Source organism: Piliocolobus tephrosceles, chromosome 20 (assembly GCF_002776525.5).
Source record: "Piliocolobus tephrosceles isolate RC106 chromosome 20, ASM277652v3, whole genome shotgun sequence".
Taxonomy (NCBI): Eukaryota; Metazoa; Chordata; class Mammalia; order Primates; family Cercopithecidae; genus Piliocolobus; species Piliocolobus tephrosceles.
This window is the reverse complement of record NC_045453.1, coordinates 34,607,809-34,622,654: the sequence shown is the minus strand read 5'-3', so window position 1 is coordinate 34,622,654 and position 14,846 is coordinate 34,607,809. Positions and strand designations below refer to the sequence as shown.

Below are 14,846 nucleotides of genomic sequence, written 5' to 3'. Positions count from 1 at the left end.
TGTTTGGTGGCGTGTGGGCTCCCTCTCGAGGCACAGGCACGAACGCCCTGTGTGTTGACTTCAGTCCCCACTGCCTTGCAGGGCCCCGAGGGACTCAGCATGTTTGGTGGCGTGTGGGCTCCCTCTCGAGGCACAGGCACGAACGCCCTGTGTGTTGACTTCAGTCCCCACTGCCTTGCAGGGCCCCGAGGGACTCAGCAGCCTATGTCCACTCCAGCGTGGATCAGCGGGCTGGTGGGGTGGGGGATGCATTTGGCTGGCAGTGGTGCCGGCCAGGCTCTGTGCTGGGCCTACAGGCTGACTCTTAGGCTATCAGAGAAGGGACCCTCCAGGCTGAAGGGACCTGGGATCTACCCTATGCCCACGCCTAGCCCAGGGCTCCAGCCGGTGTCCCGACGCCACACCTCCCGCTACAGGCTTCCTCTCTAGGAAGCCTTCCCCAACCCCACCCCACGGCCTCTCCTTCCTCCAGACTCCTCAGCCCTTCCGGGCTGCTGCTGTCCTGAGAGGAGGCACTGCCTGGGCGGCACATCCCACCTGTCCAGGTGAGTTTCCCAGGCACCCAGGAACGAGAAGCCGCCGGCCCCTGAGGGGAGGTGCTCAGCCCTTCGGCCTTCAAATGCAGGTCCAGGGGTGCAGAGGGCTCCTTTCTGAGGTTCCCTCGCCTGGGGTGGGGAGGGGCTGAGCATGGAGCCCCTTGCTGGGTGCCCCCAGGCTGTCACCAAGAGATCACCCCTGCTCAGGAGCACGGCCACACAGGGAGCCCCAGGGGGTGGCCATCTTCCTCCCGCCCTCCTGAACGCACTGCACACCCCGTTACTCTCGTGGACTGCCCACCGCCACCGTCTGTCCCTCACCACCCCGGGATCTGCGGACCTTGCCTCCTCCAGAACGAGGGGCTGAAACCCGGGGACGCGGCCCCTTAGCTGCCCGGGCTGCTGTGTTGAAGGAAGCGTGTCTTGCCCAACCTTCTGCTCAGCTGCCCTTTGCACACCCAGGACAGCGACGTGCAGCTGCCTCCGCTCTTGTGGGTTTTAGGACCCCTTGGGGCCTCCGGTGTCCCTAGCCCTGGCTGTACTCACTGGTGGCCCAGAGCCTCTGCGCTGTGCCCCCAAGCCCAACTCCAGCGGACCCTCGCCTCTCACTCTATAGCCAGGTTTGCTTTCTGCTGCGCAGAGCTGGATCAAACCCAGAGAAAACGCCGACCTTTCCCAGTTCCAGGCAGCGAGTCCTCCCTCGGCCTGGTGTTGGGGGCAGGGAGGCCACAAAGAAGGTCTCTGCTTCGTAAATCCACAAAACCCACCGCATGGGGGTGGAGGGGAGTGGGGATGCTGGGACCCTCTTGCTTCCCCCATCTCTCTCTCTCTCTGTCTCCTTCTCTCTGTCTCTCACATTCTCTGCTGGGCACAGAGGGAAGAGGAGCTGCCAGGAACGACTGCTGATGATTCCAAGAGTCTAGATGTCTGGGAAGAGCAAGATGGTGGCAGGCAGGGGAGGTCCCGTCAGCCCAGCAGGCACTGGGGGCTCCTCCCTGGGGCCTCTTCTGACCCCCGAGCCCTGGGTCTCAGAGGAGAACACTTCCCTCTCCAGGGGCCGGGCAGTCACACCCGACTGTGGAGGGCCACGTGCCTGAGCTCTCCAGGGGCCCGGGGTTTCTTTCTTTCTTTCTTTTTTTTTTTTTTTGAGACGGAGTCTCGCTCTGTCGCCCGGGCTGGAGTGCAGTGGCCGGATCTCAGCTGACTGCAAGCTCCGCCTCCCGGGTTCACGCCATTCTCCTGCCTCAGCCTCCTGAGTAGCTGGGACTACAGGCGCCGCCACCTCGCCCGGCTAATTTTTTGTATTTTTTAGTAGAGACGGGGTTTCACCGTGTTAGCCAGGATGGTCTCGATCTCCTGACCTCGTGATCCACCCATCTCGGCCTCCCAAAGTGCTGGGATTACAGGCTTGAGCCACCGCGCCGGGCCATGGGCCCGGGGTTTCTGAGTCACGGATTCCAGTGGCTCTTGGAGTCCTTGCCCTCCTGTGGCTGACGCTCTGGGGAAGCTTTTCCCACGTTGGTCACTGTCAGCCCTGGGGCTGGGTCGTTCTCTGCGGTGGGGCGTCCTGGGCACTGAGGGGGGCTGAGCATTTCTGGCTTCCACTCATGCAATGCCAGCGGTGCCCCCACCCAGCGGTGACAACCATCACTTGCCCAGTGTCCCAAGAGGGACGTTGCCCTAGGTTGGAAGCACGGCTCTAGGGGAGGAGACTGACGGCAAATAGCAAAGAGTATCCCATCAGCTGGGGACAGAGGCCGTGTAGGAAACACAGCAGGAGAGAGGGACAGGGTGCTCAGCGCACTGGATTAAACCGGGCGGTGGGCAGGGCTGTCTGCCAAGCAGTCATGTGGCTATGGAGCTGTGGGGAACTTGGGAGGAATGTGCAGGCAGGGGGAACAGCCAGTGAGAAGGCCCTGGGGCAGGCGCGGTGGGCTCGGCGTGCCGCAGGAATGGGGCCGGGTTTGGTTCTGACCCTGGGTGAGACAGGAAACCATGGTGGGGTTTGAGAAGACAAGAGTTCACATTGGTGTCTGAACGAGATTGCCAGGCTCCTGGGCGTGGACAGAGCAGGGGATGTGCAGAGGCTGGAGACAGCGGAGCAGGTGCCCTGTGGTCTGAGTGGCTTCTGCCAGGTGTGGGGGAGACAGTGGACATAAAAGAGAAGGAAAGGCACGTGCAGGGCTGGCCGGGAGACTTCTCGGACACACAGGAAGAGGCGGGGGGCTGAGGGGGCCGCGCCACCTGGGGTGCTGGGAGACACTCGGGAATACGCCGCTCTTCTGCAGACACGCTCCGCTCCCATTCTCCTGAGATGCACGGGCCTTTTCGTCTTTCATTTTCTCACTTATGACAGATCTAGAGGAAGTATTTCTCTAAGGCAGGGAAAACAGCCTCACACAGTGACTCAGGGAGTGCCCTGGGCCTGGCGTTGGAGCCCCGGGAGGGAGGGGCTGCACCCTCCGGGCCAGGGGCTTCAGAGCCCTGGGTGGTCACTCCCTTAGCCCAGGCCTCCTGGAGCCCTGCAGGAAAGCAGGCCGTGTGACCACAGGATCTGAATCTTAAGGGAATCCAGAAGTCGGGATTTGAATAGAAATCTCCTGCTTCAACATTGGCGGAGTTAAAACAAGATTAATACGAACTGCACCTCTGTGGTGAACCTGTGTCTGGGTTTGAGACCCTGGATCTGACCAACAAAGGGGCTGTGCCGCCGAGGGTCCTTCCTCCCAACCTGGCTTTCACGTCCTGGTGTGTGGCACCGCCCATGTGCAAACGGCCAACCACGCTGTGTGCCGATAAAGCCTCATCACAAAGCCAAACACAGGCTTCTCGGCAAAAAGGACTGAGCCTGGCCGCTTCCCGTCAGCGTCTTGTCAAATGAGGTGACTTAAAAACAGCAGTCCAGAAGGCCAGAGGTCCGAGGTGGAGGCGTGGGCAGGGCCCGGCTCCATCTGGGGACTTGAGGGAGGACCCACCTGCCTCTTCCACCTCCTGGAGGCTCCAGGCACCCTTGGCTTGTGGCCCTATCGTCTAGTCTCTGCCTCAGTCTCCATGCCGCCTTCTCCCCTGTGTCTCCCTCTGTCTCTATAAGGATTTAGGGTCCACCCCAATGCAGACGATTTTATCTCCAGATCTTTACATCTGCAAAGGCCCCTTTTCCAGACAAGGTCACTTTGCCGGGGTCAGGGCGTGGACATAGCTTTTCTGGGGACCACGATTAAACCCAGTCCAGATGCTGATTGGGCCAGGTCTGTGGCTGGGCCAGTGGCCCCCAGGGGACCTGGACTTTCAGCTGTGATGGGTTCTCACTCCTCCCCACCTGCAGCCCCCCACCTGCTGCCCTCTCCTCTTCCTGCCCTCTGCCTGGCGCTGGTCCTTCTCAGATGGAGACGTTGGCCACTGCTCCAGCTACAACCCCAGTCGCCTGGGCCCAGTTCCAAAGGCAGATGAACAGCGGTCAACTAATTGACCACTGGAGGCTTTGAGGCGGGAGCCTTGGCCGCTGCTGCCACATGGAGCCATAATTCTGGCCACGGTTCGTGTTGCGTCCAGCTCACAGGAGTGGCTCACTGGGGAGCTGCACCATGAAATGGATGATTTCTTCTGCAGTCACCGCTTCCCTCTCCTGCAGCCCCACCCCGGACCAACACCTTGGCACTTTGGTTACGAAATGCCACGGATGGAATGGAGCCTCCTCTCAGACTCCATGGCCATCTCCTCCCCTCCCCTCGCAGCGCAGGTTCCTGGGGCACGGAGACCATGTACATGTGGCCCCGCGGTGGGAGATCCACTCAGGGGCTGCAGGCTCATCTTCCAGTGCCGTCCGTGGACGGAGGAGCTGTCCTGACCCTGCCCTGCTGTGACCCTGCTCAGCGTGGCTGACACTCATGCCCTGTGGCCACAGGGCCCCGACATGCTGGTCAAGGTAACGGGCACTCAGCTTCTTCACCAGGGAGGGACCTCTTGTCAGGAAGTGGTTGGGGTCACCTGGGCCGTCCTGTGGCTCAGCCCCCTCCTCTGCCATCCAGGGTCCCCCATGGAATCAGGTCACCATTAACACTGCTCTCCTGGGATCTGGGGGGCCCTCGCTCTGTAACTCACTGGCACCTCTTCTCACCTTGCTGGGTGGCCACACCTGCCAGCTCTGGCCTTCAGAAACCTTTGGACAGCAGCGGTGGGCACCAGCTCACGTGTGGCCCAACTTCAGAGCACGCACTGCCAAGCGTGCCTGGTAACCTGCTGGCCTGGGGTCCTCTTGGAGCTGCTCAGTGCCCCACACTTGGGGGACACCATGTGACTCGGGAGTCGGGGCCTCTGTTTTAGAGGGAGGTCGAAGCCCCAAGATGACAGCGCCTTGGCTGGGTCCACCTTTTCACTGCTGTCCTTCCCTCTCTTCTCGTCTTTTGGGAGGGGGCAGAGGGGAGATCAGGAAGACTTCAGGGGCACAAATCCGGCCCGAGGTGGGTCAGCAGCAGATGTGTCTCAATTGCTAATATTTTTTTTCTCTGAGACGACATAGCCATATTCGGTGTCTTCAAAACAGGGTTCCCTGACAGAGATTCAAAACCCCAGCCAGTGGGAGGCGCTGACCCCGCCTCCCCCAGGCTACTGCCCTCCCCAGGCAGACGCCTCTGGGTGGGGCTTACGAGGGCTGGCTGGCTGCCTGGGAGAAACGCCTTTCAGAAAGCCACGCCGCTCTCAAAGGGAAAGGGGACATTCTGGTCACTGATGAACACTTTCTACAGGAATCTGAATCATGTGAATATGTTAACTAAAGTTGATGGTGGTGAGAACCACATCCCGAGCAGTAGAACAAAGCCATGCTATCACTCTCCGTCCATCGATGACAGCGCCGGGCAGATGGAGGGTCTCGAAGACATTCGGGGAGGTGTGGGTTTTGCTTTCCCCAGAATCATTTCAGACCAGGAGATCATTAATTTAGCCCACCTTGTTTGGGAAGAAATTTCGAGCTGATGAAGATGACCAGGTGATAGTCCTCTTGTGATAGGACCAGGAGGCTGGATCCAGTTTCTAATAACAAAATCAACGTCCTCGGGAGCAGCCTGGAAGGGACGCTGAGAACTAGCCGGGTGCTAGTTTCACTGCACAGCAAGCGGAACGACGCCTGCGTCTGCAGAGCCCACTCTCACCTTCAGAACGGGGCTCGGGCGGCAGGTTCACCTCCTCATTAGGCCATCAATATTCTAATTAGGAAACAACGCCAGATGAATAGGATTAGCAAGTGGGGCATCTTCGGCTGGTACACGAGAGACACTTGAACCGCTCAGGTCTTATCGAAGCCTCTCCTGACATCTTAATCATGTAGAAGCACTCAATTTACATAGCTCTGCCTAATTAGACACGGCGGCAATGATGTTTGCGGATTTTCTTCTTCCTAAAGATGACTCACTCTGTCAGATGGAGGCTGGTGCTGAGAGGCACCTCTGGTGCTTCCCCTGAAGACTTTGCTTGTTGCACAAGGGCAGGGGAGACGAAGCTTTTTACAGGGGGAGGAAGAGAAAAAGGAACTACTGATGTGTCCTTTTCAGAAGCGGCTGAGCAGCTGTCCGGCCGAGGCAAGGCAAGCTGGGCTGGTGGAGAAATGGTCCCGATGTGTGCTCTTCTCTGATAGGCCAAGCCAGATAGAAATCAGCTTCTCGGGCTCAGGAGGCCTGGGCCCAGGGGGGCAGTGGCTCTGCCAGGCGAAGGCCGGGCCCGGGGGGCTGAACTGGTGCTGGCTTGGCGTCTACGCTGCTGTGAGTGGCTGCCTGCATGGGTTTACTAATGCCTGGCAACAGTGGTCCTGGAGCCATTGTCTTAAAACTTGTTGTTGCTTTACTGTTTGCTGTTGAAAATCCGAGACCGCGCTTCCTCTGCTGCAAAAGCGGTTAACCATAAACCATTATTCGGATTTCCCCAGGAGGTGGGCGAACGACCAGCAGAGCAGCTCTGAACACTAAGCACAGATCTGTGCAGAAAGCAGAGCCCTGGTACGGGGTGCTCCGGCCTCAGCACACCCTGCCGAGTCTTTGGCAGCTTCCAGGACTTCTATCCTGAGGCAGAGGTGAAAAAGTGGGAGAGGCTGTGTGCAAGGCGGGAGACAGGACCTGGAATGGCTGAGTGGGCAGATGGGGTGGCCAGTGAGAGGGCCCTGCATCTCCTCCGGCCAAGTGGTCACAGATTCAGAGCTCACCCACGACCCCGAGACCATGCCATAAACTGCTGCAGAGACCGGCCCAAGGGGCTGACCTCTCCATGTCTGGGAAGGGGAGCCTGCCTCAATGTCCCCACGGGGAGGGGCTGCTGAAGACTTGGGCCCAGGCGGTGGCCCGGGGAACATGGCTGCTGCGTGCTGGAGGCAGCTTCTCTAACAGAAGCCCTCGAGCTGGTGCCCTTAGAAGGGGAAAAAGACACGTTTGCACAAGGAAAATAACGTGGAAATGACATGAACACCTTTGGTTCTGCTCACCAGGAGCCCCGAGGGCACCCAACACTGTCTCCGTACCCAAATGCAGCCAGCTGCAGGCCACGCCTGGGTCTGTCTCAGATTCAAGACGCACAGCCAGCTTCCAGCCAGGGGCTGCATCGAACCCGGGGAGGGAGCAGCTCAGGGACCTGGATGTTCTAGGCTTGGGCTCGGTTTGAAAGGGGCAGGGCAAACAGAAGGTGGGAGGGGTCCTGCTGCCGGGCACATGCTGCTCATGAAGGTCTTGTTTTGATCGTGGCTGGGAATAAGGATGTCACAGCCATGATGGTGCCTTAGCCTTGCCCCAGCTGCCCCAGGCCTGCAGCTCAGCTCCCGGCTGCTCACGCAGGCCAGGGCCTGTTGTCCTCTCTGGAGTGACCATGCCCATCTTGTCCACGCAGGCCTCCCTCTGGGGCCCCTGTGCCTGGCTGGTTCCTGGTGATGACCCTATCATGGTCTGCTTGGGGCCAGGCCTCTTTTGGGTTACACCCCATCCCCTGCCTGGGGGTCTGAGGAAGGCCAGGGGTCCTCCCAGCCAAAGACGTGTTGTCAAACAGTGCACCCCAGGGATGTTCCAGGGGACATGGCCCCAAAGTCCAGCCCCACAACCGTCCCCTGAGCCCCTGGACCATGGCTCTGCTGTCCCCCCACGACGCCTATCCACATGGGGGTCCCAGGCTTCACTGCATCAACCAGCTTGTTTCACATGCATGAGACAGAAACAGGAGACAGAAATGGATCTTCCTGGAATCGAATGTCAGCAGCTGAAGGATCATCAAGGAAAATAACCACACCACCTACGTTCCTGACAAGCCCTGGAAGAAGAAGACATGGGACCACCCTCTCCAGCACACCACTCCTGAGATGCACGAGACGGGGCTTCCCCAAGCCCTGGAGGAAGACGACACGGGACCACCCTCTCCAGCACACCATGCCTGAGATGCACGAGACGGGGCCTCCCGCTGGATAGAAGCCAGGCTGTTCACATCCCCAGGCACACACAGCGGAGAACGCCAGCACCCGCAACACCAGCGTCTCCTCACGTCCCTCAATCTTCATAAATCTCCGTCTGTCAACCACACCTCTAATGGCTTTTAAATGAGCATTTCATTTGGAACATTGTGCAGGTCATGCTGAAGCTGCTGACGGGGGTGGCGGGGGGCTGGTGTCTGCTGTGGGCCTTGGGGAGCAGGCTGGCTCCGCCTTGCCTCGGTGTCTGGCCTGGGCAGGGGGTCCAGCTGCCGGGTCGGCCTCACTGGGGCCTGGTCAGTGGGTGGGGAGGTCTCTGGGTGGCTGGGGCTGCTGGCCCTCCCTTGGCCAAGCTGCCATGATCTGTAGGGGCAGGGGGAGCTAAGCCCAGGAGGCTGGGCATCATCCCTATCATGGGCCTTGACATGCCCACAGGAATGCCAGGCTCAGGGAGGCCAAGGGGTGTCCCTCCGGTGGGACAGCTGGGGGAACCCCAGGGAGTCGTGGGCTCCATGGCGCTCTTGATCCCTCCCAGGGTCAGAGCCTGCACCCACACGGACTGCCAGGCCTTGCAAGATTTTCAGCTATGAAGAGGGGTCCACGGATATTGCCTATATGTATTTTCAGCCTGGAAAATATCAGATATTCTTTCCTACAATATAAACTACAAAGTCCCCCAGCCCTCCCAGCCCTCTACCCTGCAGTGGGAAAGCTTTAGCTGTTTGTCTTTAGTCCCTTTATCTATAGACATCTGTGCTGAAGGAGACCAGATGGTCCCGAAGCCACCGGGAGCCCCTCAACCCCGTCGGAAACCAGAGGGAGTACGGACCGACACGAAACCAGTGCAGGCCAGGGCAGGCAGCCTGTGGTCCCCTTTAGATCCCGAGCTTATCATTATAGTAAGAAAACCCCTGCCTTAAGGGAAGACTGCTGCCACGTTGTACAAGCGATGTATGAAGAGGTGTGTTCACGGACAGCGTCTGCACGTCTGGAACCCTCCGCACCCCTGCATGCCTCCCCTGCAGGCACCCAACCCTGTGAACACCTCCCCCTTCCCGGTTCTCCGGTTGCTCAATAGAACCAGCTGCCTCTCCAATTGGACGCTGCTCCTTCGTGGCCAATATAGAGTAGGGAGAGAACAGTTTCCTGGGGCCAGCACGCAGCCAGCCCTGCTCCTGCACTGGGACTGGAGCGCGAGGCCCCATCAGATCTCCCTGAGCGTCGCCACTGCCCTTTCTGCCCCTGCGCTTTCCCCGTCACAGACCAGCAGCTGCCGGCTCGCAGATGGGGCAGCCTGTGGGCTCTAGGTAACCCCTGCCCTGCCCCTGCAAGGGGCCATCCCAGAGGTGCTGGCGCCCACGGGCCTGACCCTTGCTTGGCTGTCCTGTCCTCTCCTTGGACAGAGCTGGCAGCTGTGCCATCCCATCTGTACCTCTGGAGCATCATGTGTGCAGGAGTGTGTGGGCAGAGGCTTGCATGCACCTGCTCCGGTCAGACCACCTACTCTGCCAAAAGCTGTGCAAACACGCTGGAGAGGCGCCCGCCTGTGGAAACCAGCCGCTCACAGGTATGTGTGTGGGAGGGGCAAACGGGGGGTGCCCTCTCTCCCCAGGGCAGGCGGGGACCCCAGGCTACAGAGGAGATGGGGGATGGTATCTGGTTCTTCCACATCTGTGTGGGCCTCACTAACAGCACTCTGGACTCGGTCATGGGCCCACGGACCATCTCCCTAGCTGAGTGACAGGACCAGGGCCAGGCGCAGCTCCTCTGCAGAGTCTTATCTGAGAGCAGCGGGCACTCGTTCCTGGCCACTGGAGGGCGGCAGGGCCTCAGCAGATCCTGCAGTCCTGGGGTGAAGGTGCTGGGACTGACCGCAGCTCACTCGGAGCCCCGGACATTCTGGCCAACATCACTCTAAGAAATATTTACGTAAATCCTGCATCAGAAGTCCCTGCCTGTGCCACTCGTGCCAGCCCTCACGCTGCCTGCCACGCGACCCCATCTCGATCCCTGGAGTCCGAGGCCATCATCACCCTCCCGTCTCTCAGATGAAAGGCGCCACGGCTGGGGCTGCCAATGTCCCCTGCTGCGCACATCTGAGTCCCGAGCCCCTGCCCACCCCGGGGCCGCCTCGCCTTCCCCGCAAGCCACACGCTGCCGAGAGTTACCTCCCAAGTGGCCTGTCTGCCCCCATGTGCTATCCTGAGCACCACCCCCTTACGATTTAGGAATGTGCAGGAAAAGCCCTTTGTGCTGTTCCCAGGGATGGGGACGGGTGGCATTTCCCAGGCTGCAGCTTGGCTTTGGTTGATCTGAAAGGCGGGGATGAAGACGGCACCGCAGGTGAGTCCTGGTTTTTGGAGCTGAGGCAGAAACTGGAGGCCCACAGCCCCAAACCAGGAAGAAGAACCTGCCACTTCCTTGCCAGCCCCAGCCCTAAAAGTGACACCAGCAAGCCCCGGTGACCGGCTGGCAGCCCTAGCTTGCAGTGGGGTCCCTGCGCACCCAGAGCTTGAGGGCCGTGACACACTCAGAAGCCGCTGACTCGGAGCGGCAGAGTCGAGGCCAGCAAGACCGAGGAGCTGCCAGAAAGTGGCGCTGTGGCCTCTGGAAACGAGCCTCCCGCAGGCAGGACGCTGCTGGCTCTGGGCCCAGCGAGATGGCTCTACTGACTCCTGGGAGCCAAATGCCTTAGAGGGTAAATTACATCTGGAATGATGCTGACACTGCGGGCACAGTGCAAACAGGAGACCAGACAGCGAGACCTGGTGATGGGGAAGGCAGGCGATGCCCTGTCCTGGGCGCCTGGGGACTCAAGGGGCTGCTGGGGGGGCACTTTCAGCCCCAGGAGCTGGTGGTGAATCTTCCAGGGACACACCACCCAGCGCTGGAGATGCACCTGCACTTGGCAGGCTTCAGAGCAGAAGCAGGCCCCCGACCTCACCCGCCGCCCAGGGCGTCCCTCTGGGGTCTGTCTCTGAGTGGGGCGTGCACTGGAGATGAAGAGGGGGAGGGAGGCCTCTACCACAAAAGCCTCGTGGGGCCGCAGGACAGTGCAGGAGGTGGGGGTGCATGGAACCCGGCACCAACCAGCAGCCCATATATTTGGCTGTGATGGTTTCCGGCTGTGTGAAAAGCTGCTTTTCCATGCCCCCTTCGTCACAGCCAGGCTGCTGCAGCCTAGACAGGGTGGGGCCTCCTCGAAGGCGCCAGGTCCAGAAGGGGTGGGTTTCAAGGCAGGCGTGTGTGTTCAGGTCCCGCGAGGGGCCGTCAGAGCACTCCAGAGCCCGGGCGCCACTGTGGCTAGACCCCGAGACCCCAGCGGGTGGTCCCTGCTTTTCTGAGGCCTCCACCCACAGCCACACACACCAGCAGGGCCTGTTGTGGAAATCTCACAAGGCCTCCCCACAGCAGCCGGTGGTGAGTGCTCCAGAGCCTCCTTTGCTGAGCCTGTCCCATGGCAAGAGAGTGACACTGGGGAGGTTTCTGATCATTCCCCGACTGTGCCACTAGAGAGGCTCCCCGAGGGTCCTGTGGGCATCCTGCGGGGACCAGGAGCTCACCCGCCTGCACACAGACCCCGCTCCGCCTCACCTCTCGGTCCAGGCCAGCCGCCACTGTGACGATGTCTCCAGTCTCGCTGTTGATGGTGAACATATTCTGGGACGGGCTCTGCGGGGTCTGGGTCACGATCCGGTACCGCACCATCCCGTTGGCCGTGGTGCTGTCGTCAGCATCGTTGGCCGTGACGGTCATCACGTAGGTTCCTGGAACAGAGACAGCAGCTCAGATGCGGACAGCCTGCCCCACAGGCTGCCGCCCCCGCACACACCTGGGCAGAGCCCCCTCGACCGCAGAGCTCCCCGTGAGTCTGGCGAAGTGGAACCCTCTTCCTCTTGGTGTGCTCAGAGGTGGTGTTAGTGCACCTGCCGACTCTGCCCCCACTGTATAGAATCATGGAAGGATTTCTTCTAGAGCTTGAGGTTCCTTTGAGGTCATCTGCTCTGACCTCTTCCTTTTTCAGCTGGGGAAAGACCAGGCCTCAGAGCAGGAAGAACTTCTCTGAGCTTCCAGAGCATGGGGCAGCAGGACCGGGCCTGGAGCCGGGTGGCCTGAGGTCCCGACAGCGCCTCCAAGTTGCCTCCACTCCCACATGGAACCCAGCCCGGCTGGGCTTAAAGGGAGGGACTCAGAGGCGCTGAAGCAGGGCCTGGTACAGGTCTGGATACGCAGAAGCTGTATAATAAACACCGCGGAGGACACAGTGGAAAACAAACCTAGAAGGGGCTGCTTAGCCGGGAGGCTGTGCCTGTGGGACTCAGTCAGACGGAGCACGTCTGGGGGCGCCGTGGGATGGGGGGCCGCTGGCATTTCAGAGGGGCTCAGGGAGCTGCCCACGCGCTCTCTCAGCTTGGTGCCTCAGTTTCCTCATGGACACACTGGGGTTGAGATCTACGCTGCACACTGGTACACTCCCCACTTCCTGAGAACGGCATTTGGCTTCCCCTTGGCCGAGCAGCCTTTCCTGCCCTGGGGAGGGACTGCATCAGCACACCCCACCCTGTGGCCTCAGGGCGTCTCCAGGTCTGCGGACCAAGTTCTGCTGGGAGCAGTGGTGGGTGGGGGCTTTAGTCACTGCCCAATGAGCACCAACTCTGAGCTAGCACTGTGGCCGGTGGAGGCCCCTCTCTGTGAGCTCCTAACTGCTGTCTCCTGACGCTGGCACGGCGGGCTCTCCCACCTGGAAGTCTTGGGGCTGGACTCTGCCCGCGACCTTCCGGTGTTCCTGCCCCGGCTCTGCACACGTGTGCTCAGCTCATCCTAGTGGCTGCCTGAGATGCCCCAGAACCCTGAAAGCTCGAGTGCCTGGCCCTGCAGTGTTCATGCACAGAGGAGGGCTGCTGGTGCCTTGCTGGGCCCTGGGGATGGCGCAGCCTCTGCCCGCACAGTGCCTCCCCTGGCTGATGGGGCTGCTGGTCATGTGGGGGGCGTTTAGAGAGACCCGAGGTGCTCATTCCTGTGTGCATGAGATGAAGGACTCTCACCACACCAGCCCTGGGATCTTGCACAATCTGTTCTGTATCTGGAACGTTCTTCCCTCTCCTCCACCTGGCCAACTCCTCCTCATCCCCAAAACCCCTTCCTGGCCCTCTGGACTGAGTCATGGGGCCCTGTGCATCCTCATCTCACCTGCATTGAAACAGCTGTGTGTCTGCTTAATGTCTGCGTCCTCCGTGGGATTACAGCCACAAGGGTGGGGCTGGGTCCGTGCTGTCCCTGTGACCTGGCACACAGATGCCCTGCTAGACATTTGCCAGACTGTGCCAGAAGCCCAGGGTACAGGGCAGCCTCATGCTCAGGAGGCAGGGTCTGCGAGGAGCCCGAAGCTACTACTTATTTCCAGGACCCCAGAGCAGGCAGGGAGTATTCCGCCTCCACCCCTCCCCCACCTCGCCCTCCCTCTGCAGCCCTGCAGAGAAGACCCGCACTCTGGCCTTCCACCCAGGCAGGACAAGCCCAGCTGGGATGCAGGGGAAGCTTGGGTGTGTTGCACTAGGAGTTTGCTTCAGCTTTCAGCTTCTACTGAATGCAAAATTCTCAAAGCAGACACGTTTCATGAAAACACAGAAAAGCAAGCAGAGGCAGGAGCATGTTAAAGAGTATGGCATGTGAATTACAGGTCAATAAAATAGATGCATTTATGTGGTGAGCAAATGGGTGGGAGGGGCCACGGCCTGGTGACCGTCAGCCTCTGGAACTGGGGACCCCACCCTGATGTTCCTTGCTCCCATCACGATGTCTCCACCACTTTAGAGCGCAACAAGCCTGGTCCCAACCATACTCCCCTCTAAAGAGACAGCCCCATGCCTCTGTGCTGGCTTCCTCTGCGTTTTCCTAAGAGGAAAACCTGGAAGTGCAGCACCCCAGGAGCAAGGGTGAGCTGGGAAGAAGCAGTCCAAACACACGCACAGAGCTAACTGCTCAGGCTGTCCGAACACACGCACAGAGCTAACTGCTCAGGCTGAGGTTCTCTGTGGTTGTTAGTGTCGCCTACTAGCAGCAGAAATAAATCATTCGTGGAGAGGGATAACATCACACATAGCCTCCTTTTTAAAAGAGCACAAAACTTTCACTGTGGCAATGAGAAGACTGCAAGCTGACTTCGCAACAGGACTGATGGAAGCTGGAAAACAATGGAACACGAGGAACTCTCGAGGAACCTGGAGTTCATGACTCAGTGAAAAAAACTTTCAAAAATAAAAGGGAAAAATACACACTAAATGTGATAAATGATAAAACAAAAAAATTGCCACCTGGAGACCCACACTAGAGGAAATACAGGCGGAAGGAAAATGATCCTAGAGGGCACCTCGGAAATGCAGAAAGATATGAGGAGCTCTGTCTCTGTCTCTCATAGGTACGCGCGCGCACACACACACACACACACAGCTTCTATAAATATACATACACATAATGTTTATATAAAGGATAAATACACTGGTGCATCTAAGGAATATGACTTGTACAAACAAAAATAACTTTGCCTTGTGAGGGTTTTAAAGCTGCTTATGAAAACATCCGAACAAATGCCTGCAGAATTTCATTTGCAAAGTGGACGGTGGGTCTGACCACGGCAGCGTCACTGATGTTCAGCCTTTGTCAAGCCAGCCATCCCCGAGCAAGTGAGGCCAACGCTGGTGCATCAGGCACTATTTGCAACCACCCATCTCTACGACAGGGCAGCGCTGGGAAAGTCGTGGGGTTGGTGGTGACTGCATTTGGCTCATCTGGTTCAGAAAGTCAAAGGGAGAAACCACTCCAGCTTCCCGAAGCACTCCCTGTTCCCCTCCACCCGTGGCCCCCGGCGTTGTCGT

At 59.3% G+C, this 14,846-nt stretch overlaps 1 protein-coding gene across 1 annotated transcript in view; it reads right to left on the bottom strand.

Annotated features, from left to right (window-relative positions):
* The window catches only part of CDH4 (cadherin 4), a 432,089-nt gene that overhangs the window by 49,550 nt on the left and 367,693 nt on the right, over positions 1-14,846 (bottom strand). The window contains exon 6 of the mRNA XM_026455132.1: positions 11,566-11,738. Within this exon, the coding sequence (XP_026310917.1) occupies positions 11,566-11,738 (173 nt within the window). The remainder of the gene's footprint in view (positions 1-11,565; positions 11,739-14,846) is intronic.